Source organism: Schistocerca piceifrons, chromosome X (assembly GCF_021461385.2).
Source record: "Schistocerca piceifrons isolate TAMUIC-IGC-003096 chromosome X, iqSchPice1.1, whole genome shotgun sequence".
NCBI classification, from domain to species: Eukaryota; Metazoa; Arthropoda; class Insecta; order Orthoptera; family Acrididae; genus Schistocerca; species Schistocerca piceifrons.
The window spans coordinates 429,856,302-429,884,106 of NC_060149.1; the positions used below are offsets into that span (position 1 = coordinate 429,856,302).

Sequence of the window (27,805 nt, forward strand, 5' to 3'; positions counted from 1 at the left end):
TTTACCCTCTTCATAACAAAAACAGTTGTTCACAACAACATATAGAGGAGCATTTCTGTATTGCTTTGGACACTTTTCTGCATGAAGATGATGGGACCACCTTAACAAATTGGTTGTGTTGTAATATCTGTCCTTGAGCAGATGGTGCGCAAAACAATTCGAATTCATTTTCTTGGTTACGTAGGTCTCTAAAGCTGGTCTAGAAAGACTGACAGGGTTGCAAAATATTTTGCTGATGACCCACAAAACATGAGTAAGGAGGTAATTACAGTAATGAAAGGCTTTCGAAAAATGTTGAATTTTGTGCAGTGAGCTGCCTTTCAAGCAGATAGTTTGTCCATGAATGCATTTATTTTGTCATACATGCGAGCAATAAAAATATCCTTTACTTGAAGTGACAAATTTAAGGATCCTGTGATATCAGTGAGAAAGGCAAAGTCTGTCATCACTGAGCGATGGCTGTGTTTCCCCTTTCATTTCCACAAGTGGGGTGATTTCCTTCTCAATAGCAAAAAATATGTTGAGAACTTTGCCTCTACTAATCCACTGTATCATGCAATGATAGGGTATGTCACTATATGCTGCTTCAAGGTCTTACAAGAATCCCTTGAACTGGTGGCGATTGACACCATGATGTCTTACAAAATTCACACATTGTATCATGACCTTCATGATGTCGCCATATTGCATACTTTCAATGCAAAGGGCCTCCTGATGGATAAAACGGTGTACACTTGATAAGTCCTTCTCAGCTGTGGTCTTGATTTTTTTCTTTCACACGAGAGACAAATTCTTGCTGACTCCCAACCATCCGTGGAGCTCCCTCCGTCACTACAGAATAGAGCCTGTCCCATGGCAGACACAAGATTTCATTGGATTCACATACCACCTCAAACATATGGTTGTGTAATCCACAGGTATAACATCTAATAGTACCTTCAAAACCTGTAATTTGGAGTCAACAGCCCATTCAAATATTGCATGCTGTGCATAGTCAGTCAGTTACATTGGTAGTTTCATAAAGTGCTAATGAATAAGCAATGGAAGTCTGACGTTTCTCTTCAGTTGGTTTTCCAGAGCCACATACGTCTCGGATCCAACAAGAAACTGTTTGCTTGGAGAGGCAAACTCTTACAAGTTTTCTTATCCCTCCTGGCTCTGGCCAGCAAATAGGATTTGAACAGGGGCCCCACTGAAAATTACACAACACTTCTTGCAATATTGTGTGCAACTTTGGAGCTTGCTCATAAAGCTGCATCAGTTGAATGGTCCTCCTTGTCAGCTAACTTAAATTAACTGCATAAAACATGTATAAAAACAAACTGACACATATGAAGAACACTTTTTTCTACAGTGAGCCAGTGTTGGAACAATGTGATGTAGAACATAAGACTCTTCTCACGTAATTGAGCACCATAGAACCCAATGGTGGATAAATTATTATAGATGCATTGCTCTTTTTGGGTGATTTTTATAGTTTATCCATTAGGTACTTAATGATGTACTCCAATAGGTTAGCATGTTTCTTTACTTTTTAGTAGTGCTCCTTACTGTTGCACATTAGCAGGCAGTCCACCGATATAACCAGGTTATCATTACTGGATTCGTCATTAATCCAATGGGGCACACCCCTATACCTAACTTTCTTAATAAGTACGTCTCTATGGTGGTTCCTCTGATAATCCAAAGCTGCTGCCCTACACCTGATAGTCTTAATTGTGTTTTAAGAATAGCTGTGAAAGTGATGTATAAATGTCCTGCATACCTTACATACTACTTGATAAGTATGTCATATTCTCTAATACATCTGTATGTTGGTGCCTCTGATAATTCAAAGCGACTGCCCTACACTCGGTCACCTTAAATAGTTGTGGTTGTATAATGCCTATGAAGCTGTTGAATTAAAATGTCCAGCCTGCCTTATACACTACTTGTTAAGTATGTTCATGTTACATTTGATTGGCCACAGGTCACAAAAACAGGTCTCTCACATCTATGGTATCCTATCCATGGGTGCTTCATACCACCAGCTCACAGTTTTGGGGCATATTATGTTTTTGTTTTTATTTTTTGTTCATTTTTATTTTTTCTGTCAATATTATTTTCCAAGAATATTTGAGAGTTGGAGCTGTAATCCTAAGGTAGTTTGGCCTGAAAGTATCTCCCGAGTCAACTGACACTGGCTTACACTTCAAATGTCGGTCTGCCACATCTCTGGTATAGTTTGTGGATGATCCTGTAAGTGGAGGAACTAGGTCTCTATGTGTTGGTACCTTCAACAAGAAAAATTTATATACATGGATAAATGAGCTATAAATGTAGTAGTGTACAATATAACTGTATTGTTGATACAGGTGATCTGACAGTCTGTGCCCTATTGTGGGATATTATCTAAATGCTTATGGTTTTTTTCCCTTAGACCACTAGATAATTTTCCATTACCACTCAAGCACCTGTTGACCAAGAGCGTAACCACCCATTAACACTAAAGCTGCATGCCTGCTGAGTCTTTCCTGATGGGCCGTAGTTATAACAGCTCCACAAACAAACTCGTTTCCACTTTGGGGTGCACTGTGGGTCTTATGGACTCTTTACTTACTCATTTTAAGTATTTGACAAGCCAATGTGGCGTCTCTGTTTTATAAATGGAGTGTGCTCTCATTATGGTTGCGTGATTCATACACAGTAATATTACCAGAAGGTATGTACAAATATAGTGATGTGGTTATTATGTTCTTCCACTTGTGTCTTGGTTGTACAATTATTCAGATGTCACAGTACTGTTTTTCTCCTGGTATACTGTAAATCCAAAGATGGGAGCAAGACTGTGTGAAAACCAGTCACTGAGGAAATATAAATACTTTAACACGTGATCTCTGCTGCAAAAATTCTTATTTATCAAAAAATAAAAATGATTATTACAGATGAAAATAACCTGCAACTTCAGTCTGAAAGTTCTTTTCACAATTTTTTTTCCCTATTAACAATGTGTTAAAATACAAAGATAATCCACCTCAACCACTGTAATGAATTTGACAACCGCCACAGTTTTAGGTATACAAAAGGTCTAGCATTTAAAATAAATCATGTCAGAGCGAGTAAACAAACAGTTTATTAATGTTCTTATGCTCCACTGGCTGGTTAAGAGAGATCTGCTTCCGTGCAGCTAAATGGGGAACAATATGGTGAAACACATTAAATTTAGACATTCCCACCATATACTACTGACGAAAATTTTTAAGGTTTCCAGCTGGGTGATAGTGTTAAGATATTAAAACAATTCGACGAGTGTCATACTCATCATCTGTTGGCACCAGAAAATGATTAGTATGACACCCATCAAAATGTCATGGTATCTTAAACCTGCTAGCCACCTAGTCACCCAGAGAGCTTTTTATCAATATGCTGAAATGTTCTGAGCAGTGGAAGGAACAAATGTAGGTATGTGTAAATTCAAATGATGTCAAAAACTAATTAAACATATGTAGTAGGTACACAAACTTGCAGCATCAGTCTCATTTTTGTATCAATTCCATCCATAACATTAACTGCCACAAGGCAATAAGATATCTGCTGTTAACTGCTCATGCACTGCCACTGAGTTGATGGATTTTGATGAAACTAGTAACAGTGCAAATACAAGCTTCAAAGTATAAAAATCACACTAAAGCCCAATGTCAAATTCTTCTTTAGTAATAAGAGCAGTTTTTTTTCCAAGATAGCAAATCGATTTTGGAGCTGCTTGACCAACTTCTATACATCTTGGACTCGATTAATTTCAGGTTTTGGGAGACTAAAGAGGAACCTGGAATAGCACTATCACTGGTGGACTGATATGTGACTATGACATTGAAGTAGTGGCACACTTAGAAGGCAAAAATACTTATAAACATGATATCAAAAATAAGGCATTCGTGTGGTATAGGTGCTTGGCATGATTTTTAGGTTGCCACTTTCACATATTTAATTAACAACCTTCTCGGCAATCACAAAATAATTGATAACTAAATATTAGCATGCTCCACAATGTAAAATGATTTTATACGACAACAAAAGGAAAAGAGTGTCAATAATTATGAAACAGAAAACTAAAGATGAATGACTTACTTTGAAGCAAATTTCACCATTTGTTTACTAATTTTTTCTCCCACGGCAAACAGGCATTGCACAGTGTACTCCTGCTGTCTAACAACAATAAAGCACTGTTTTCCTGTAACAGAATCATAACAACACCTTCCATAACACTGAAAGCAATATTAAATAATTTTTACTATATATACCACAAAGGCACTCATGAATACAGTGGCCTGAATGCTCAAATACAGTCGCGTAAAATTAACTTTACCCAGTACAAGATACTGTTCTAGAAATAATGATATCCAACACCACAAACGAAAAACTATTGCGCCTGTGCCTACACCTACACAATCCCCCCCCCCCTCCCCCGCACTGCATGGCTGTTCACATCCATCACTTTAATTTCATACCAGGTCAAGAAGTCAAATGAAACCCCAAAGCTCTTCTTTTTTTAGTCTTTCTGCATTATCAGTAACCCCTTGGACACATACAAAGTTACACTACAACTGGCAGAGATGATTTCATGGAGAGTTGTTCACAAAATTTAAAGATGCTGGAGTGAGAAAGTTGTGACAATGAAAGGCTATCTTCTACAACTGCTGCACTAATCCTTGTCAATTACACCTAAGACACCCACTCCAGTCTTCAATGTGAACCATCTTTTGGTTTAGCATCAACTGAACACTCACATTCACCTGCATACTGGTGATTCACTCATTGCCTTATCCCTGTAAACCTCTTATGTTCAAATGTGACTGAATACGCAAGACATGACAGCCTCAAAAAATTAAACAGTAAAAGATTTTATGTATGCAAATTATTGTGATTCTGTTCATCTTAACCCATTAGTGCTAAATACAGGGTATAAACATGGACAAGGAAGAAAAAATTCCCGGATTTGACGGTTAAAAATACACTTTCTTCCAGGTGAAAATACACTTTTTCCACGTTAAGTGACAGTATTCTCTTACTCAGCACTGTAAAACTCATCAGTCGTTTGAATGGTTATGGTTTTATATACCGACATAGAATTTTCCGGCACTACAGAAAGCGAAACAGTGGGGGGCGGGGAGGGGGGGGGGGGGGGGACAATACGTTTTGAATGAAACTTTGATGTGCAGCAACATGTACACTGCATATTTTTGTATTACAGATGTTACTTTCCAAAGCATTGAAATGGAGGTCGCGATGCGCTTTTGTAGACCAGTCATAGCTCATGCCATGTGATCTCACCAGCTGATAACAGCATAGGAAACGTGATGCAGTCAGTCAATTTCGTGAACCATACTAAAATGCATAATACGGCTTAAAGTGCACATTCGTATGTCCAGGTTTGGGTGTAAATTTTCTTGGAGTGCCAGTACTGTATTATCTCATGTTTGGTTCTTTATTATGGCATAATGCCATATGTGCACTTTAAATGCAGCAAACAGTTGAAACTAGCCAAATAGTGTAAATTAAACACTTCATTTCAAAGAAATTGACTGTCTCAGTGGAAAAGATTAATAAAAGCCAAATCTCTTTAGCAAACCAACAAAAATAACTTCATCATTCTGCAAGGCGATTAATGCTTGACTGTCAGAAAGATGGAAATAAAATCTGAAACTAATAACATATTTTAGCCTTCTGTAATTATGCAAATGTATTTTAATTCATTTGCTAGCACCTGACCACAAAAATCGGTTTTGTTTTCATGTAACATGAGAGCAATAAACAAAGAGGAAACAACAAAATCACTGAACGTAAACTCAGGTCACGTGGAGACGACCCACCTCAACTCCTGGGTTTTTCCCAGTTTTCTCCCAGATGAAAAAATTCCCAGGTTTGTCCCAGATTTCCTGGTTGTCCCGGGTCGTATACACTCTGTAAATAGCATATAATTATGCAATCAACTCAGCTCTTATGCTATCTACCACCATCATCTTTACCAGATTAATGTAAAAGTTTTAGAACTTCTCTGCTGTAAACTCTGAAGGAAGGTTCAAAGATCAGTGCCATATGCTACTTTTAGATTGTTGATGAGATGTATTGACTCTCATAACTTACAAACACCTCTGTTTATTATGGAGTTGTCATATGCAAAAGAAAAATTTGATATTCTTTTCTAGAACATCTGGATTTAGAACCAGCATATAGTGAGAACCACATAGTCATTCCAATGCAAACTCGTCTGCAACACGGTCTGGGACAGAAAACAGGCCTTTCTGGCACTTACTTTATCATTCTTGAAAATAGTTTTCAGACACTGTAACTCATGTTAGATTTTCCTGGTTAAAAAAACTGGAGGCTCCATGCATGAGCTTGCCCTGTCTATTGTTTTTACATGTTATATGGTGACAACTCAAACCACGTATATAGAGAATGATGTGAGTGGGCTTTCTGCCAACATTATGACCAAGTGATGCAGCACTCTTGCATCCCTCCAGAATCGAGAAACAGTAGTTGTCAGTCTTTTTTTCTTACTTGATATCTAGATGTATAGAGCTAAGATAACAATACTTATTGAATCCCACTTGCCCTGCATCCATACCTTGAAGGTATTGTCTACAAATGAAAATAAACAGGTTGGTTTCAATGGTAGTGAGTTTCTCCTGAAGTTCTCCGTGAACATACAGTACTGACAACCACAGGTGACAAAGAGCTGCCCCTAGCTACGACATCAGTTTGTTCACTCTCCACTGAATAGAAAATAAGCAAATGTAAGCAAATGTTTCAAGAGTTTAGCGATAGGTGTATCAAATTTCCAGATGACAGCTGCGAGTCTGTCACAGACCCATCTGTGAGAGGCAATAACACTGGAACAGACTGTAATGTCTCTGCCCAAAATAAGCAATACTTGTAAAAATTGTATGAAGTCAGTGGAGTTTGATATATTGTATTCATATTTTCTGATCGATGGACTGAGAACAACCATGAGGTATTTAACCAAGTCACTTTTTATGTTCTCCTCCAGCGTAATGTACAAGGTCCTTGTCAAACACTAGGCTGTCCTTTAATCATCAGTAAACACAATGTACTGTATCAAAACACCAATTGTAATGCATACCACTGAATGCTCTTATTGCAGGAAGCAGAAAGGTGTAAATGGACACTCTCAACATTGGTTTATGAGGGATATGTTGTGTGGTAAAAGTAGGACATAGAACCAGATACATGATTCAAGGTTACATCCATAAAACATTTTAAGCTCATAGTATTGCAATATAGGTCACTTCACAGACTACACTACTGATCAATGAATGATAATGTCTACAAACATAGCCTTAGCTAAGAAATGTCCTTTGTGTTAATGTAAACCTTCATATCACCTAAAATACAAGGAAAATTTTGAAAATTGAATCATATTTGGTACACTTTTCTTTGATTTTAGGAAAAAGCTATAAGAATAACTCTACTACAGAGGGGGAAAGTGAACAAAGAGAATTAATTATTCATTGTCCTCATATGCAACTGAACAAGATTATTTTGTATCATGACTGATACTTATCAACCCGCAAAAGGAATGCCACTACAAACCATTACAGGTAAAAAACATTTTTTTAATAAATAAGACTACAGGCAGATAAAATTTTCTCAGTTTTCAAGCAACAGCAAGGGAGATAAAATTCTCATGTTTTCAACAATTTTCACAGCCATCATCCTCAAGAGTTAAAACTTATGACAGGTAAAATAACTAAGATGTATGCCACATATAAGCAAGACAGCAGCATTCAATATGTTTCAGGGGTGGGCATAATTAACACAGGTGCAGAAAGGTGAGTTAAGCAGCCTGCCACAGCATCAGCCCACCGTGGATGCAATGGTGCTAGCAGGTGCAAGGGACCAACACTACATTCAAAACGGCTACACCCATTGACCTGGAACAGTTAAGCATTTTCCTCTGTGTCCAAGGCCACACTATGCCTCATAAGGTGTGTAGCTCTCTTCTCTGTTGAAAGTTATTGGGCCATAAGTGAAACTCACTGCTTTTTCTTAGAGTGAAATCCCATTAAGTAGCCACATGTATCAAGATCTTTGTCTTCTCAAATAGTGTTTTGTGGCTATTCTCTTTGTTCTCTAAGACCAATATCACCTTTAATGGGGCAGTTAATATTATGAAATGATGAATGGTACACTGATGGGCTCTCCACTTCACCAACCAGTAGAAATTTCTTCATGGACCATTCCGAGGAATATGTTCTCAGCTCCACACAACTTCACCAATCTGGTACACTGACAATTCCAGTTTAAAATGATATTGCATTCAACTGTCACAGCAGCAGTTCATGCATAATATGAATGATGTACTTTCAAAAATCAAATGTACAGTCAAGATGGAGAGGGAAAGCAAGCCACCTTTCTAAGCTGTGTTAGTAGAGTGCAAGGCATGTGGCCTACTCAGTCAGTTGGTGCACAGGAAGAAAGAAAATAAGAATAACAATAATAATAATAATAATAATAATAACATGAAGAAGAAGAAGAAGAAGAAGAATAGTTGGAACACAATACAAAGCAACATAATATACAGGGTGGTCAGAAACAATCTGAAAAGTGCACTATCATCACTGCTATGAGAACAGCTGACACTAACTGCATCTGGTGGACCACTTGAATTTGCATGCGCAATATCCTGATTGGCTAAATTCAATGCTAATCAACTCAAAAATGGCACACTGTACCGATTTTTTCTTAACAGTTATTTCTCAGCACTACCAACCATGTAACACCTTACAAGCGTTTCAGACTGCTTCTGACCACCCTGTTTATTTGAAGGGACTTAATATCACATATTACTGATACTAACACAAAATTTTGGTCAGTTTATTACTTACCTTTAGCTCTACTAGTATGTAAACGACCTCTAACCCAAACACACTGACCAGCAATCTCATCCTTAATATCTTTAACATGGACAAAGTTCCTTTGAGTCTTTTCCGCACTCTGAATCATTGGAGGCTGACCATACTTTCCTGCACAAGAATCAGGCTCCGAAGCATCATCTTGGGCTGCCTGTCACAAAAAGACACAAGATAAAGGATTTTCAGAATTGCATAAATATGTGGGTACAAGAAACTGCAAGAAAATTACCTACAAAAATCTCAGGAAGTATAAAAGTTTCCCTTTGTGAAATCAATTTCTTGCACACACACACACACACACACACACACACACACACACACACACACACACACACACAAAGAAAAAATTGCAATGGAAAATCCAGAATAGAATGTAACAATATTATGAGAAGGAAAGTTGCTACTGGCCATATAGCGGAGATACTGAGTCGCAGATAGGCACAACATAGAGACAAAGGCCGATGGTTGAAAGCTTTAATTGAGAGAGTCTTTTGTTGTGCCTGTCTGTGACTCAGCATCTCCGCTATATGGTGAGTAGCAACTTCCATTCTCGTAATATAGAGACACAATTTGTAGAATTCTAGGGTGCCCAGAAAGGGTACATCACAATTACTTCATTATATTTTGGCAGACAGACTCATTGTCATCTTCAGGTAACTCAGATGAAACCACCTGAAGATGGCAAATAGTCCGTTTGCCGAAATATCATAGAGTAATTATGACAAGAACCCACCAGGCACCTGAGAATTTTATAAATTACAAATATGTGAGGAAAACATCAGATCTCATACCAAGAAAAATCAATTTTCAAGACCATAAATGTGATATGTCTAAATGTTCAGTAATGCAATTTAAACCTACAACACTTCCTTTATTTATATATTTCTCATAGTGGGTATTGTGTCAACACAATTTTTGGATTTCAGTCAGAAATTTATCTTCAAAGTAAGCTACATTTTGAGGAAATGTATTTCTGTTTATGTTCTTTTAGTTTAAGCAACGCATATTCTTACTGAAAAGAGAAGCTGAAAATAGGGCTTATAGGTTTTTGTGCTTGAAGCAAAATTCTCACTTTAAAAAGAAAATTTGGGATCATTTGGAAAAAAAAACACGAGACACTAATAACATTCTCTTTTAACTTTCAATCTTCTGTTACAAAAGGCTGCAACAGAACACGCAAAATATTGAAACGCAACAGATCAATCAAATTACTGTTGTAATACCTATTAACAAAAAGTTTTTAAAAGACTGAAAATAATTTTGTCATTAAGAGTTGTGGCCATGAAGGGAACATCTTGTGGTCTTACATTATGAAGAATTTTTGCCCTTATTTTACACATTCTGTTCCTGTACACATTTTGCATCATAACTCTGATAAACGCATAGCACCGAGGGAGGTAGTGCTGTGTTTAGCACATTGGATTCGCATTCAGGAGGACGATGGTTCAAACCCGTGTCCAGCCATCCTGGTTTAGATTTTCAGCAATTTCCCTAGATCGCTTAGGGAATGTGCCGGGATGGTTCCTTCAGAAGGACACAGCCACTTTCCTTCACCATCTTTCCCTAATCCAAGCTTCTGCTCCATTTCTAATGACCTCATTGTCAACAGGACGTTAGATATAAATTTCTTCCTCCTCCTCCTAAATGCATAGCCACTTGATTTTTAAACAGGAATTTGATAACTGACTGAATTATTAACTTTCAATAAAAACACACAACTTTAATATTACATATAAAATGAAACAAAGTCCACAATTTCAATATAAAAATGGACTAGTATGACTCTGGAAGTGACATAAGAGTTTTCTACAATGTCTTTGCATAACCTATTAATACTAACTTAAAGCTTTCATCTGGTCCAGTCAGGCCATTAACATCTTTATTACAGTGACTCAAAGTCATCTTCTGTCAATTCAACTGCAATGTTTTCCAAGTATCATTCACCTACTTCAGCCGAACATGCTAAATTCTTTGATCTTGATCTTGAGTACTCTGATGGCTAGATAAAAATACCTGCCCACATTAAACACACCGACCACTGAACTAAAGTATCTTCATTTTTCCACATGTTGCCACTTTCAAACCAAAGAGTCTCACTCTTACAGGCTTGGTTTCTGCATAAATAGCAACTACAGCAAAAAGCAGTAACAACCCAAACATAGTCCGGTGGCGCAGTGGTTAGCACACTGGACTCTCATTGGAGAGGACAACAGTTCAAACCTGTGCCCGGCCATCCAGGTTTAGGTTTTTTGTGATTTCCCTTAATCATTTCAGACAAATGTCGGGATGGTTCCTCTGACAGGGAATGGCTGACTTCCTTCCCCATCCTTTCCTAATCCGAGCTTGCACTCCACCTCTAATGACCTCAATATTAATGGGATTTTAAATACTAATCTCCTCCTCCTCCAAACATAGTCCCACATTAACTTTACTGCACTCAAAGCTCTACTCTGCAAACCTGACACAAAGAAGTATTTCCTTTCCTGCTCGGTATCTCCTACAGACTTAAGTAATTTAACATACATTCACTTAAATTTTTTGCCATGGCCTTTACTGAGAAACATCTTTCACAAAGCTCTTTCCGCACCCATCAAACTGTTATATCACTACCCACTCAATCTGGATAACATCCTAGAGCACCATATGGAACTAGCATTCAAGAACACCAGAATTATTAATCAAACCCCTACAAACAATCCAGGTTTAAAAACTGCCCCATACACTGACCCACTGCATCTTGCTCCAGACTAATCACATGCATTTCACAGTTCATAAGAGGTCAAGTCACCTGTCAAAGCGGCAGCATCACTCACGAGATTTACTGCCCTCCTATTCATCATTATTTATGGGCATAATTACCAGTAGGTCGTCCACATCATTGGAAAGCCACTTTTGAAACCTCCTGCATGTTACATTACCTCCAGTAGATATGATTTCCTTGTTTTGTTTACGGACTGAACCAGAAAAGTTCTTTCTGAGAACAACCCATACCACATTTCAATTAGTATTTTGACCTGGGTCTCTCAGAGCTAAATTTTGCACACAGTGAAATTCCATTTTACATAATGCTAAAGGCAGCATCTGCAAACAACATTCTGTTACTTATTACTATACCAAATGTGCCACTTTAACATCCTGCACACTGCAGCAACAAAATCTCAAAATGTATAATATATGATGATGATGAGTTGGGGTGACGGGGTGTTCGACATCATGGTTATCAGCAACCTGACAAAAAGTCAACATGCAAATCTCATGGGTGGGGACGAAGGTTGTCCCCACACGCAGAGCAGTTTATAATGTATTAAAGCCCACCAGTTTAGGGATGAGGCCTGCCCATTCACAAAATTTCACCATTCTTGTTTGCAACACTGGTATCTGTGAGAATGGTAGGCAGATCTCCAGCGAGTCTGTGGGCTGCCCTAACATCAGTATACAGGACACACGTAGCCACAATATGCTGAACTGAAAGTGGCACGCCATGAACTTCACAGAATGGTGGATCCTCCTGAAAGAGGGGGAAGCCATGTGTGAAAGGACTATGCCCTATGCGCAGGCTGGAAAGCAAAACCTCCTTCAAGTGGTGAGGCTGACATGAAGTCCGTCAAGCCTTTGTGGTCGATTTGAGCGACTGCAAAATGGCTCTGAGCACTATGGGACTTAACTTCTGAAGTCATCAGTCCCCTAGAACTTAGAACTACTTAAACCTAACTAACCTAAGGACATCACACACCCCCATGCCCGAGGCAGGATTCGAACCTGCAACCATAGCGGTTGCACAGTTCCAGACTCTAGCGCCTAGAACCACTCAGCCACCCCGGCTGGCTTGAGCAACTGTAATTTGTTGTCTGTCACCTGTAACCATTCAGACTCTCACTGATGCATGCATGATGCATCTGTCAGAAAATGAGATAATGGCATGCAGTGGGATGGGACATTGTTGGACAGCACCATCCCAACATGCTTCCTTGGCAGCTTTATCAGCCACGTCGTTACCATGTATCCCAATGTGGCCATGTACCCAGCAAAAGATCACCTCCTTCCCATGGTGTTGGAGCTGCTCAAGTTGTCGTGGATGAGCTGAATCAGTGGGTCTACCTGATACATTTGGTGAAGTGCCTGCAGAGCACTAAGAGAGTCCGAACACACAAGAAAACTCATACGGTGATGTCTGTGAACCCTCTAGTGCCATCAGAATGCCATATAACTCCTCATCATAATTTGTAAATTGTTCTGGAAGACGCACTTTAAAAACAATGTCAGGGAAAACTGCAGAACAAAGAGAGCACTCCCCTGTTGGGATCCATCTGTATAAATAACAATCAAACTATGGTACATACTTAAAATAGATGAAAACAAAGTTGTAAAAACCAAATCTGAAGTACAACTTGTCAATGGCTTGGTCACTAGGGGCAGATTTCTGAACAGTTGTTCGAAGGTGGATTGGATCACTGAACTAAATGCCAAGAGTGGTGGTTCACCAGCATCTGCACACACTCTCTGAAATGGGCATGTATAATATAGTGCAGATAGTATGCTTGCTGTACAACTATACATCCCCCAAAAAAGTTTCAACATTAAAATGGCAGCAAAGAAAGTGTAGTTGTATTAATACACCAACAAACTTTTGCAGACCAAAAAAACTGAAAATACCATACCTTTTGCTGTAATCTCTCTTCTTTCTTTGCTTTCTTTGCTGCCTCTTTAGCTTCTTTCTTTAATGCCTGCTTCGATTTTTCTGGTGATCTGTGAATTACAAATTTCATCAGCTATCAAGAATATCAAAGAGGGTTTGAGGCACACACATTCACTATGTTGTAGCAACATGTGCATCTTTATAAAAATGTCAAATGCATGATAAATAACTGTTAGCTTTTTAGATCCAACTAGCAGAAGTGATATGTTACAGATAGATTCATGATAAAAATATATGAGAGTATTTCTAAAACACACACACACACACACACACACACACACACACACACACACACACACACACACAGAGAGAGAGAGAGAGAGAGAGAGAGAGAGAGAGAGAGAGAGAGAGAGAGAGAGACTTATTTTCAAAGAAAGTTTAAAGGGTCATACAACACAAGATTATGTTTGTAAACAGAGCAGTTGCCCAATTTATGGGAAGGATGAGGTGATTTCCATAAACCACAAAAACCCAAATTACACAGGATCACAGTTTGAACTAACTTGTCCATAACTGTCCAGAATTTTTCAGTAACTTTAACAATGCTTACCATCATGCAATACAAAGGGGGTGGGGCATGTGGCATATGACCCCAGCCAGACAGGAGCCCTTCAATTTGACGCTGGGGCCTTGCATACTAACAATTACATTAAGCAGCTTTTGGTCTTGTGAGGCTGAGTGAATCTTCTTCTAGACCTTTTCCTGACTAAAAGACTGAAATGGCCACTGGGACTCAAACTCAAGGCCAGCAATGGTGAGCATTAGACCACAGAGGAGAAATCTCATTATCTAAAAGCAGTACCACAGGAAGCCAACACTCAGATTCTCAGCACGAGCTGCACAGGAAGCAATGACATACAAAAGCCTCAGGCATGTACAATCTTATGATAGTACTCAGGAGCTAAAATAATGTATTACCATAAAAAAGCTAGAAAGTTTCATGGAAATCAGTGAGGCTAATTACTGTTACCAGGACCAAATATTCTTTAAAAGTAATGGCTGGGTGGCAGAGTGAGGAAACCGATAAGGAAGTAGGTCTTGATGTTAAATTTAACAAATTTTCTGTCAAATTTTTATCATGGCATGAAACAGCTTTCCTACAACTAATTATGAGTGACATTAAAAAACTCTGTAGGAAACAGTGGTTCTTCAGTTAAGCACAAAGTGTCATTCCAGAAAAGACAAGCTTGTTCAAGGGTTTGCATGTGTACTCTTCTGGACATTTATTCCACCAGTTGGAGACAAACAAAGGAAAGCAGGTTTGAGCTTAATGTCCTGTTAATGATGACTAGTGACTGAGTAAAAGCTCAGACTGGAGAAGTGAATTGGTGATGTCTTTTCCTAAATCAGGATGGCAAGCAGGAATTTGAACTGTACTCACCCAGAAAGTGTGTCCAGCACCTTAGGACTGCACTACCTCACTCATCTTATCAGTTGGAAATACTTATAATGGATTCACAGTGCGCTAACTATCTTATGAAAACTGTCAAAGACCAGAATAACATTGATCATTGGTAACAGAGCACCATAATCAAAAATATATACATCATCATCTAGTGAATTTAGCTTTGGATCAGGATGAGTTTTGTGTGTAGTTAAGAAAACAATTTCATTTGATATAAAGATTTTGTATAAAATGTGACACACACAGTGCAGGTTACAGTCATTTCTTCATGGCATTCTTTCTAAGCTTATTGAACAGAAGTTAGTGAACACTTACAATAATAAAAAAAATGGGGAAAAAATAAAATAAAATCTAAAGTATGTTTCTTTTTCACCAACGGAAAGAAATGTTATCTGAAGAATATTACAGCCCATGATCAAGTTTGAAGCACTCGTGTACTGGCCAAGCATAAACATGATAGCAGAATACTCAAATCTGATTAGCGTACTAACTGTGTGTCTAAAACAGTGTTTGAAATTTGCTGAATAGTTTGCAACAAAACTGAATGGCATAGAGAGACCAAAAAAAATAGCAGAGGAAGAATATACAAGACAATTATTGTCACACGTGTAGGTCTTGTGAGAACCAAACATCATATTGTCTCTCAGCCTGTATAATTGTTATAAACGTCATGCAAGGATAACTGTCAGTTGTTTCTCCTGCATAGTATCCATGACTGGGGATTAAGATCATCAGATAACATTAGTACATTCCACTGCCAGAGTGGAGTGTGAATGTAAATGCAGCTCCAGCTAGAGCTACATTACCCAGAGGAGATTCAACAAATTATTGCCAATGATACCATTAGTAGTGGGTAACTACCTCCTCTGCCTGAGAGGAATGGAAAGGAATCTCCTCAATATTTATTTGAAATTATTTTGAGACACATTAATCTGAAAATCTGACTAAATATTTGAAAGCTAATTTTACAAAATACAAGTCTACCGCGGAAACCAACAAGACATACTGCAATGCTACAGAAGAATGCTAAAGATGAAATGAGTAGATTGGATAACTAATGAGGAGGTACTGAATCAAACTGGGGAAAAAGAAATATACGCAAAAGTTGATTAAAAGAAGGAAGCAGTTGGTAGCACTAGAGCAATAGATGCAAAATATTGCACACAACTAATTAAATGTATGGTTGTAGTAATAAATTACAAATTATATAAAAATTGAAAGTAAAACAAAATGTATGTCTTATTTTTTATGTCAGCTATTGCAGATTGATTTTAGTGACATGTATAGTAAAGAAATGTTTTATTTGCTCCTCATAAATTATTATTAGTGCATAAATTATTAGCTAGAAATACAAGATAAAGGGCTATAAATAGAGAGATATTCCTGCCAAGAATTACATTTTTATTATAATTTTGTTTTCAGTTCCCTTGCTTTGAGTGGAGTAAATACATACAAAGTAGAGTAGTACAATCCGCACCCCAAACTGTGTGGGCAAGGAAGCATAAAGCATAAGCTTCCTCATGCACCTAGTCTCTAGCTGACAAATATAGGGCAGCCAAGTCAGCATTTTATCAAAAGGAAGCCCGTAAAACAGAACTGTGCAACAACTTTTAAATGTCGGGTGACCAAGTAGAGTTCTGGGTCATGATGGACCATAGTATGAGAACAAATTATCAGCTGCTTTTTCGCAGGAGAGAACTGGAAACCATGAGAAAGGGTCCACACAGAGGCCTGTCTGATGGCACCCTGCAACTGGAGTTCAACCATGTAGGAGCTGTACCAAATCTAAGAGTCGTCAACATACAGCGCAGGGTGACCTGTGGCCCTACAGAAGTCACTAGCCCATTGATTGTGATGAGAAAGAATGTAATCCACAGGGCAGAGCACTATGGGATGCCGTTCTCTTGAATCTATGAAGAGCTAAGCGAAGTACAAACGAACAAATGGTGGGATAAAAATTAACATTTAAAAATCAGTACGGAGCCTCGAAAGCCCTAGTCATGGAGGTTAAGTAAAATGTGATCACACCAGGTGATGTCATATGCTTTATAAAGGTCAAAAAAGACTGCAATGAGCAGTTGGCAAAGGAGGGTCCCAAACACCAGAGGTTCAGATATAGTCAAGTGGCCCCAAAGACCTGATGTAGAAAGCACAAAGGGCGAGGGTACTGTCACTAGGGTGGATAATGTTGTCACAGCCATAGCAAAGGTCATCGTCATATGCACAGAATGCAGTCAGTCACATTTATTCTTGGCCTCCTGATATGTGAGTTGGTTGAGAGCCTTGCTTTTCTCTTTGATTGCAGTCCAGTGAATAGGGGCAGTGGTGCTTCCTGCAGTTGACACAGACTGAGAAGGGAAGAGGGGGGAAGGGGGTAAGAGGGGGGAAGATGGGGCGAGGAGGGGGGAGGAGGGGGGAGGAGGAGGGAGGAGGGGGGAGGAGGGGGGAGGAGGGGGGAGGAGGGGGGAGGAGGGGGGAGGAGGGGGGAGGAGGGGGGAGGAGGGGGGAGGAGGGGGGAGGAGGGGGGAGGAGGGGGAATGGCTAGGGTTCATGGGAGATACACGAGGAACTTCATGTGTAATTGACGTCCACAATCCCTATAGATGGGGTTAACATTACAGTGTGAAGACGTGCCTGAATCACATGCATTTGAAGCACCACATGGAGTTTAGGTACATATGGTTTCAAGTAGTATCAATACATCACCACAGTGGCCTTTTCAGGCAATGAGTTGCCTTCAAAGGCCAAGGTGATGACCCCAATATCAACCCTACTGTCCTCTGGTCCCCATTGGACATGATGGACAAAAAAACAATTCACACCCTATTGCTCCAAATTGGCACATAACTCACCATGGGTTTGTAAAAGGAGGATGCGGTGGAAGATAATACCATGTACCACACTGAGGCTTATGAGGGGTGGACAGTTACAAGAATGTCACCCAGCTTGTCCCAGGCAAGCAGCGCCTGTGACTGAGCATGGGATGCTGTTTTAATCAGAAGTGAACCAATCTTCAAATTTAAAATAGCTGCTACTTCCTCAAACAAGTCCTCGAGGTGTTCAACATAGAATAATGGCTTTATGGACAAACAGGAATTCCTGTCGGTCCTAGAGCAAACTTAGTACTGCGAGAAGCATTTCTCAGTTTGTCCTTTATCCCGTGTTCCTCCCATGGCATACCCAGGGAAGGAAACTGTGGTGTCACATCTCTCTACACTGTAGTAATCCTTTCCCTGAGAAGAGGTTGCTGCGGCCATAGAGAAACAAGCAGAATAAAGTTTGAGCTGTTTTATTTGCAAGTCATTCTCCCTGGTGCCACCCACTCTGAACGGGGACTCTCCTCACAAGTGCCACCCAGCCACAGGAACAGCTACCTGGCCAGTGAATCATTGGACAAAGTCCCCATGCTCCAGCCATGATGGGCACATACTCAGGCACCAATAGTGCGATCCCTCTGCGGCCAGGGGGCCACCACTGTGCAGGTACTTGACTTGACAACCTCTACGCCTACCCCCATCAGAATGGCTTCCCAGTTGGGTTCTTAGTGTTTTACGTTTGCCAGAGAGGAAGAAGAAAGACACAAAAGGTGGAAGGTACACCACAATGGGCGAACTTCCACACACCATCTGCAGTTGCGTAAAATTTTGAAGAGGAATGGTAGGTCAAAGTCAACGAGGGGGACCGTGTAATGAAAGACGAAATGTTGTATAAAGTGCCAGAAGAAAGACACGGGAGAGAACACAACCAAGTGTCCAAAATTATAAACCGGATCCAAGCAGGGTCAGTACCAAGACCACGATCCAATAGAAAGGCAGAGGGGAAAGAAGAATAGTAGAAGGATAGACCTGCAGCACGGAAAGGAAAGTAGTGCTGCAAGGGCCAGGGCTGTTGTCGGCCAAGTACATACTCACGAAAGAGATGTAAATCCCCTGTAGGGTGGTGGTGGAGCATGAAGTGGTACTCCGCCACAGCGGATAGTGCACACTGAAAACTCCACGTAGAAGAAGTGTGTGTGTGTGTGTGGGGGGGGGGGGGGGGGGGTTTGCTGGAATATGGTGGTCAACTCAATGTACTCAGTGACTTGCCTGGAGATGTGTAAATGTTGCAAATGGTGATCGCTGGGGTCATTAGTGCTCACACCACTATTGCTTCCAACCTTTAATACAGGGGAATCCACTCAGTGACCACATCTGTGGCAATGGATGTAAGGAATTCTCTAGACGCCCTCTCAGGGTCAGCACAGTTCCAACAGAATGTACAATAACCACAGAGCACTGGGGAATGGTTATCAGTGAAGTGTATTTCTTACAGCATAATACAAAATGCAGGAGGAGGAAATAAGGTGGTATAGTTCTGGCAGGTGAGAACAATAGGCATTACTGTTCCACTGAATGATTATGTTACAGGTGTCCAGGTTAGGCATCAAGAGGCAAGGAGGGCTGATCATGCCCCCAGGATCACTGCCTGTAACTGATAGTGGTGGAATCACATCAGGTTTAAAATCCAATAATGTGGAGGGGGCAGGAGGGGGGGGATATGGCACCTCCAAGGTCACTAGGGTAACCTTGTCCCAATTCTTCTTCTGCTCCTTTGCAGCTTCTGGTAGCTGGGTTTCTTGTGAGGGCCTATCTGCAACAAGTGTAGCGACGGGTGAAGATTAGGCAACCTCTGACACCCACAGGTCACAATCCTTTCAACCATCAGCTGGCATTGGACCTCTGATCTGTCCCTTTCCAGGAAGAATGGTCCCAAGAGGGTATCTTGTAACTGATAGATGCTGGAGAAGCAAACTGTTCCTCAACCAGGTGTGGGAAGTGGTTCAAAAAGATGGTTCCATGGGAATCACAGGAGACGACAGCAGTGAGAGAACTTGTATTAAAACAGTTACGGCGGCGGTAGTGATAGCTGGAACTTTCACATAATTTGACTTCGTATCAATAGGTGTGGGCGTTGATATTTTTTACATGCCACAGTATACAACAAGTGATCAATAGATTTACATTCCTGTATTTTATTTTATTTCTTGAAGACTGGGCAAACCAGCTAATGTGAAGGATGGTATTACATGTAGTTGACATATGAAGGTGCTTGTTCAACACAACTAACTACTTGGGGCGATCGTTCGTACTTGCCACATTCTGTGTCCACCATGCAGCAGGATGACATGTGACCAAGGGACAAGCATCGAAAGCACCTCACAGGTGGTGGGACATAAGGTTTCATGTCACATATATACATCATCACTAACTCCTTCAAAGACTTCCATAACAGTGCCTATATCTATTATATTATCCTTGGGACCTTTTCAACATGTCGGACAACATGCAGGCCTCGCCGCTCAAGATTAGCCCATACCTCCTCATCTGTTTCAAGCGCAAGGTGATTTCTTGGATCATATTCAACATTTTTTGTGTGGCCATGGTCACTGGTATATCACCCAGACATTCACATGCCGGAAGAGCTGCAGCATGTGCAGTAAAAGACACTCTAATCAATTGCAATCCTTGATGTATTTTTCCTAACAACTTAAGTTCTCCACATTTTTTCAACTGTTCCACAAAAAATAATGGTTTTGTCACAGGCAAAGTATCCCCATCAGTTCAAGTTGGTTGGTTTGGGGAAGGAGACCAGACAGCGTGGTCATCGGTCTCATCGGATTAGGGAAGGATGGGGAAGGAAGTCGGCCGTGCCCTTTCAGAGGAACCATCCCGGCATTTGCCTAGCGTGATTTAGGGAAATCACAGAAAACCTAAATCAGGATGGCCGGACGCGGGATTGAACCGTCGTCCTCCCGAATGCGAGTCCAGTGTCTAACCACTGCGCCACCTCGCTCGGTACCCATCAGTTCAAGTACATATGAAGTAATGAATAAAGTGTCTTGCTCCTACAAATCTGGCTTGTCCCTCTTCCCATGGGGCAGCCAGGGCAGGGAAAGCAGTAGGGTTATAACTGTCAGCACTAAAGTTTCAATTCCTGTCTGAAGAGATGGTCAGATCAGAACAGCTGTTGTTCTGGAGTAATTTAACATGTTTCATGTGCGAAACATCTGCCATGATGCCACCTAACAGAATTCCTAAAGACATAATGATATTGTGACATCACATATAATCGACATAGTTGAAAGTTGGCGTGTGAGAATAGAGTGTTTTGAAGCAGGTAATTTGCTTGTGGAATATATAGATGCCAGAAATTTGTTGAGTGTGTTAGTGTTAGTTGTGTAGGGGATACACTGGAGAAGTTTAATTACAGTATGTTAACAGAGGAAATATGCGACATACAAACATCTTAGCTATTCAAAGAACATACTAAATGTCAAAAATAAGAAGAAAGCCTATGAAAGTGGCCAAAGTGACTTCTCCTCACAATGGGGCCAAATCCATATGAAGTGGTCCAGTGATGGTTACTTGACCATTTTTAAATACTTTAATTTTTTTATATGTTGATTGCACCATATCTGAGAAGTTCAAAACAGTTTTTTAAAATAATTTATGTTGCACCTTAACTGGATGGCGGCCATTTTTATTTGTAGGCACACTATGATTTTTCAGTCTGGAGACATTAGCGAAAATTTGAATATCTCTGCACTGGGTTAAGTTACAACATTGCAATTGACATGATTGTTTTTAGAAACGTGTTCCCTACAACATTGTCTATTACACGAAGTACCCTAAATTCAAAAATAACCAGTCAAAATGACCTCCAAATTATGGTATCCAAATTTTCAAAAACCCACTTTTTAGGCCCAAAAATAACAAACAAGGAGTGTTTTATGAGAGACTATTTCCCCCCCCCCCCCCTATAGTTAGATATCATACACAACTAGCCTCATATAGAGTAAGAACACTTACAAATGTTTTCTTGATTTCTTATGAATTCTTGAAATTTGAAAGTTTTCATTTTTTGTAAAGTTTGGGTTTAGTTATCTCAAGTGGGACTGAATATAAAAATATGATTTTTGCATAGTTTGTACACCTATATGACAGCAACGTACTGTAAAAATTTCAACACTGATATCTGACAGCGAACAAAGATATGAATTTTTGAAAATGAGGAAATAATTCACATTACTCTACAACTGATCTTATGGCTGTTGCCTATTTAAATGGTCTATTGTTTCATTGTAATAAAATTGAATTGTGACATAGATTTAGTTAACACTATCACCCAATATTCATTTAGTTTATTTATTTTTAATAATGCAATATTAAACAATATGAGCTTTCACTTTTGTTCTATGGTAATAAAAATGCTCATTTATATTTAGGTTTATTGTCAATAAAGAAGTACATTGTTGCTGGGTGAGGCATTGTAGAAGTACAGTATTGCTGGGTGAGGCACTGTAGAAGTACATTATTGCTGGGTGAGGCATTGTTGTAGCCAGTCTGTTCTGAAACCTCTGTTAGAGTGGACGTACATACTTCATAGAGAGTGTAGAATGTGTTATGTGCTTTGTTCTGTGTGTAATTTGTAATTAATTTTGAGAGATTAGCTGGAATGCAATACCATGGATGAACAGTGCTCTGTTGGACAGATAGCAAGTGAAGTGTGTCACAAAACAGTTTACGGTTCAGTTTCAAAAATCTTGAAAAATGTCAATGACTTTGATGAAACTTTCCTGGCAGATTAAAACTGTGTGCCGGACCGAGACTCGAACTCAGGACCTTTGCCTTTCGTGGGCAAGTGTTCTACCAACTGAGCTACCCAAGCATGACTCACGCCCCGTCCTCACAGCTTTGCTTCTGCCAGTACCTCACCTCCTACCTTCTGTAAAGCTGTGAGGATGGGGCGTGAGTCGTGCTTTGGTAGCTCAGTTGGTAGAGCACTTGCCCACGAAAGGCAAAGGTCTCGAGTTCGAGTCTCGGTCCGGCGCACAGTTTTAATCTGCCAGGAAAGTTTCATATCAGCGCACACTCCGCTGCAGAGTGAAAATCTCATTCTGGAGGCTTTGATGAAGTTAGAAAAACTTTGTTTAAATTTCAAGTAAGTTCTTCTGTAATATCAGTGTGTGATTATCATGAGAAGAAATATATTCTGAAGTACAACCACATTTTTGGAAGAAATTGCTGTGATCCACTTAAAGTTCATAAAAAGCCTATTACTAGGGTTTGCGGGAAATAAAACTTGAACATTTGTTCTTGTTGTGTGAGATTGAATCAGCTTCCCAAGTGAAACATAATGTGATTCCTGGAAATTCCCTGTGCCCAACTTGTTACTCAAATATATTTGTGTACATCCAGAACCAGAATCATGTAACCTTGTTAATGACATTTATATTACTCATGAGGAAGCAGTTAGCATATTGGACTTTGCTTGTTCTAAGTTAGACGTATCTCCTGCTTCGAAAATAATAAAATTAAGTAGCTATTGAAAATTAGGTACAACAAATTACAGACAAAATCAGAAAAGCCTTGGAATCATGCTTTAATAATACAGATACCAACATTATTTCTAAAGAAGAAGAAAACCTACCACCAGCATCATCTGACACTGAATATTTGAGCTTAATAGAGAAGTTAAAAATTAAATGCTCAGTGACATCTAAACAGGAAAAAGTTAAAATTTTCAGTTTGCTCCCTGACTCATGGTCAAGAGAAAAAATAGTTCATGAATTCAATGCTTCTCATCGTTTGGTTAAACTAACCCAAAAATTAGTGAAAGAGCAAGGCATTCTTCCAGTTTTAGGAAAGAAGAAAGGACCAGGTATAAGTAAAGAAACAATTAAACAGATCCAGCAGTTTTTTGAAGATGATGAAAACAGTAGAATGTGCCCAGGTTGCAAAGATAGCAAAAGAGTTGTTATAAATGGAGTTAAAGTAACAAAGCAGAAACAACTAGTACTGTCAAATTTAAATGAACGTCATGTAGCTCTCAAAAATTCTCATCCTGAATGCAAAATTGGAAGGTCAAAATTTTGTGACCTCTGCCCTAAGTGGTGTATTTTGGCTGAATCCTCAGGGACACACTCCGTATGTTTTTGTTTATATCATCAAAATGTCAAACTGATGATTGCGGGTGCAAAACTCCGTGATCTTAACTACAAAGAGTTACTAGATTTAATGGTCTGTGACACTAACAGTTATGATTGCATGACAAGTTTGTGTAATAAATGCACTGGTAAGGAAACCATTATTGAATTGTTTCATGAATATGAGGAGGAGATGCCAGACAGTATTACCTTCAAACAGTGGGTCACAACCGACACGGCAGAAATGATAACAGTGGTTAAATCTCAGGAACAGTACTTGGAATCTTTAATTGATAACTTACAGAAACTCAAAAGTCACCACTATGTTTCTAAAATCCAAAGTAAGTTTTTGAAAGAAAAAAAAGCAAAACTTCATGAAACTTAATGCATAGTGCTAGCTGATTTTGCAGAAAATTTTACATTTGTGATTCCAGATGCAATACAAGGGTACCACTGGGTCAATGACCAGGCAGCAGTGCATCCATTTATTATCTACTTTAAAAATGAGAAAGATGAAGTTTGCAGTTCTTCAGTTTGCATTCTAGGCGGAGCACAACACTTTGGCTGCACATGTGTTTCAAAAGTATGTAACAAATTACACAAAAGAAAATGTTACCGAGGTTGAGAAGCTGATATATTTTTCAGATGGAAGTGATAGTCAGTACAAGAACAAAAAGAACTTTTCAAATCTTTGCAACCACAAAGTACACTTTGGGTTGGAGGCTAAATGGCACTTTTTTGCATCTTGCCATGGTAAAAATGCATGTGATGGAGTAGGAGGTACAACAAAACGTGAAGTAAGTAAAGCCAGCCTACAAAGACCAACCACAGACCAAATTCTCGCAGTACAGGAAATGCATGTCTTTTGCAAGGATAATATTAAAGGCATTACCAATTTTCTGATCAAGAAAGAAGAAAGGGCTCTGCATATTAAAACAACACTTCAAACCAGATTTGAAAACTGTATAGCAATAAAAGAAACAAGGCAGTTCCACAAATTCCTTGGCATTGCAGAAAACATAGTTCGATGCTATGTAACATCAGAAACCAAAATTTATGAAGATCATTGTGTCAGTAAAATTACATCTCTGTCTTTAACATTGACTGACATAGTGGCATGTGTGTATGATGGACAGTGGTTGAAAGAATAAGTTTGGAAAACAATTATATTTTTGTGCATTTTTACCACCCGGCTGCCCCAAGAGCATCATTCAAGAAATCTACTAGTGACAAAGTCTGGATACCAATGAAAAATGTTTTAAAGAAACTTTCAGTGCTTGAACTTATCACAACAACTGGGAGGTCTTATTCTATATCACAGAAGCTGTCTGAAGAAATAAGTGTTCTTAACATTCACCACAAGGTTTAGGAACAGTCACATCTTGAAGGGTGTTAATTGAAAATAATTTTTTAAGTACGTCAAAATAATATAAATGTTAATTTCAGTGATGTTTCCACTTTTTGTATATAATTCAGTCCCAAACTTCTATAATAATTGATTATATCCTGCTAATATAATAAGACCAGTTGTAGAGTAATGTGTATTATCTCTTCAGTCAGATATCAACGTTGACATTTTTACAGTACGTTGCTATCATATAGGTGTACAAACTGTGCAAAAATTATATTTTCATATTCAGTCCCACCTGAGATAACTAAACCCAAACTTTACAAAAAATGAAAACTTTCAAATTTCAAGAATTCATAAGAAATTAAGATAACATTTGTAAGTGTTCTTACTCTATATGAGGCTAGTAGTGTATGATATATAACTATAGGAAAAAAATAGACTCTCATAAATCACTCCTTGTATGTTATTTTTGGGCCTAAAAAGTAGATCTTTGAAAATTTGGATACCAAACTTTGGAGGTCATTTTGACTGGTTATTTATGAATTTAGGGTATTTTGTGTAATAGACAATGTTGTAGAGGACACTTTTCTAAAAACAATCATGTCAATTGCAATGTTTTAACTTAAACCAGCGCAGAAATAGTCATATTTTTGCTAACATCTCTAAACTGAAACATCGTTGCACGCTTAGAAGCGAAAATGGATGACATTCAGTAAAGGTGAAAGGTAAAAAAAAAAAAAAAAACTGTTTTGAAATTCTCAATTATAGGGTAATCACATATAAAAATATTAAAATATTTAAAAATGGTCAAGCAACCAACTTAATTTTTATTGGACCACTTCATTTGGATTGACCCAATAGCAGTGGTTTTACATGGAGATTCAGCAGTCCCAACCACATAATGTCCACCAATGTCTTGTGAAGGAACCATTTCAAGTTGATCAACACATGGACACTATAAGATTCACTCAAAACTTGAGAAAACTATGATAACCAAATTCAGCCACCAGAGGTGCTTCTCATTTGGCACTGTCAGTCATGAGGTGTGTGTTACTTGAAAGCTGTTATGGACAGAGTGAGCTTGATGCTCCTCACTAAGGAACAAGTGATTCAAGATACAAATATAGATTACCATCAACTTCACAAAAACAATTGGAGGGATAAGTACAAGAGGTACAATTATGTAGTGTACCATTTGACAAAATTGCTCTAAAACCTTTAATATATGCCTGTTTGCACCACATTTCTTTTACAGTTACAGCCTACATCTACATCAACAGTGAACAGTTTAAAATGATTAATTTTTGTGATCCAAAAGTTGCTCTGAAATCATACTACAACGAAATGTCTGACACATGATACAGATCAACAAATGCAAACTAAGACCATTGTGGATAATTGAGAGGGACGAAATGTTATGGTAAGTACCTACATTACATTACTCTGTACTGCTACTGACAGCTAATGTATATCATATAAAGTAGGCCTACATATGACTTATTCTAGTGCCATGTTTCATGAAATAAAGAGAGCTGAAGAACAAAAAAATTGCAAAACATTCGATCATTGCGTCCACTACATACTTCAATTCAAATTTGTGTTAAAATCGCCTTCCATCAAACTCTATGAGTTACAAGCACATAACCATAAGACGAACACATTTCCTAAAGTCCACAGTGATTTCACATCTTTATTAGCGACCAAGACCAGAAGAAAAATTAGTACGAGCACAACTCTTCAACTACATGACTTATTATGTGTAACAGCTAGAAAGGATTTATTTTCAAGCATGAACGTATTGGCAATAAACGGCGAGAACTATGACACAAGTCTAGTTAAAAATCTAGTAATAAACACTCTTACCCTTCCTGTGTAGAAGACGTGGTTTCATCTTTAGTGTTAACCATTTCGTGTTTGCTGTACACGCCCACACTTACTGCACGTGGTTACGCACTACTGGCGAGTGAAAAATTTAATTCCTTTAAACAGTTACTTTCTTTTGCAACTAAAATTTCTTTTACTCAATTACCACAAAAAATTTCCCTAAACTTTTGGAAACCGGAACGATGTGGTCACCTCACTATTCACACAAACCTAACATTTCCTCTCAAGTAAACAAATCAACACATGTATAGTTCTGTGTGTGCATACAGTCAACGATAGGTATCGACATCACATCAAAAGTTGGTGAGATATCGATTATAGCTTCGATCGTTGTAGAAATTCACCAATATGACTGAAAGGGACGGGGCGGAAAGGAGCGTCAAACCATTTTGAATGTCGGAATTCACAGAAGTCGTCAACGAAATTGAAGAGGTTGGAATGGGAAGCCAATTTTGAACTTCCTCGGGAAGAAACGTTTGGGGTCAACGTGGAGGAGACGGTGTCGTCGTCTGCTATTCTCGCCGCACTCACGAGCGGTATAGTGGACGTGGTGCCTTTCCATATTCTTAGTAATAATTATTTTATTAAC

At 38.9% G+C, this 27,805-nt stretch overlaps 1 protein-coding gene across 1 annotated transcript in view; it reads right to left on the reverse strand.

Moving 5' to 3' along the window:
• The window catches only part of LOC124722877 (aspartate--tRNA ligase, cytoplasmic), a 96,875-nt gene extending 69,391 nt beyond the window's left edge, over positions 1-27,484 (reverse strand). The window contains exons 1-4 of the mRNA XM_047248013.1: positions 27,196-27,484; positions 13,574-13,661; positions 8,889-9,066; positions 4,108-4,210 (exon numbers count right to left, since the gene is read on the reverse strand). Of these exons, the coding sequence (XP_047103969.1) occupies positions 4,108-4,210; positions 8,889-9,066; positions 13,574-13,661; positions 27,196-27,239 (413 nt within the window). The 5' untranslated portion in view covers positions 27,240-27,484. The remainder of the gene's footprint in view (positions 1-4,107; positions 4,211-8,888; positions 9,067-13,573; positions 13,662-27,195) is intronic.
• Between the last annotated feature and the right edge of the window lie 321 nt (positions 27,485-27,805).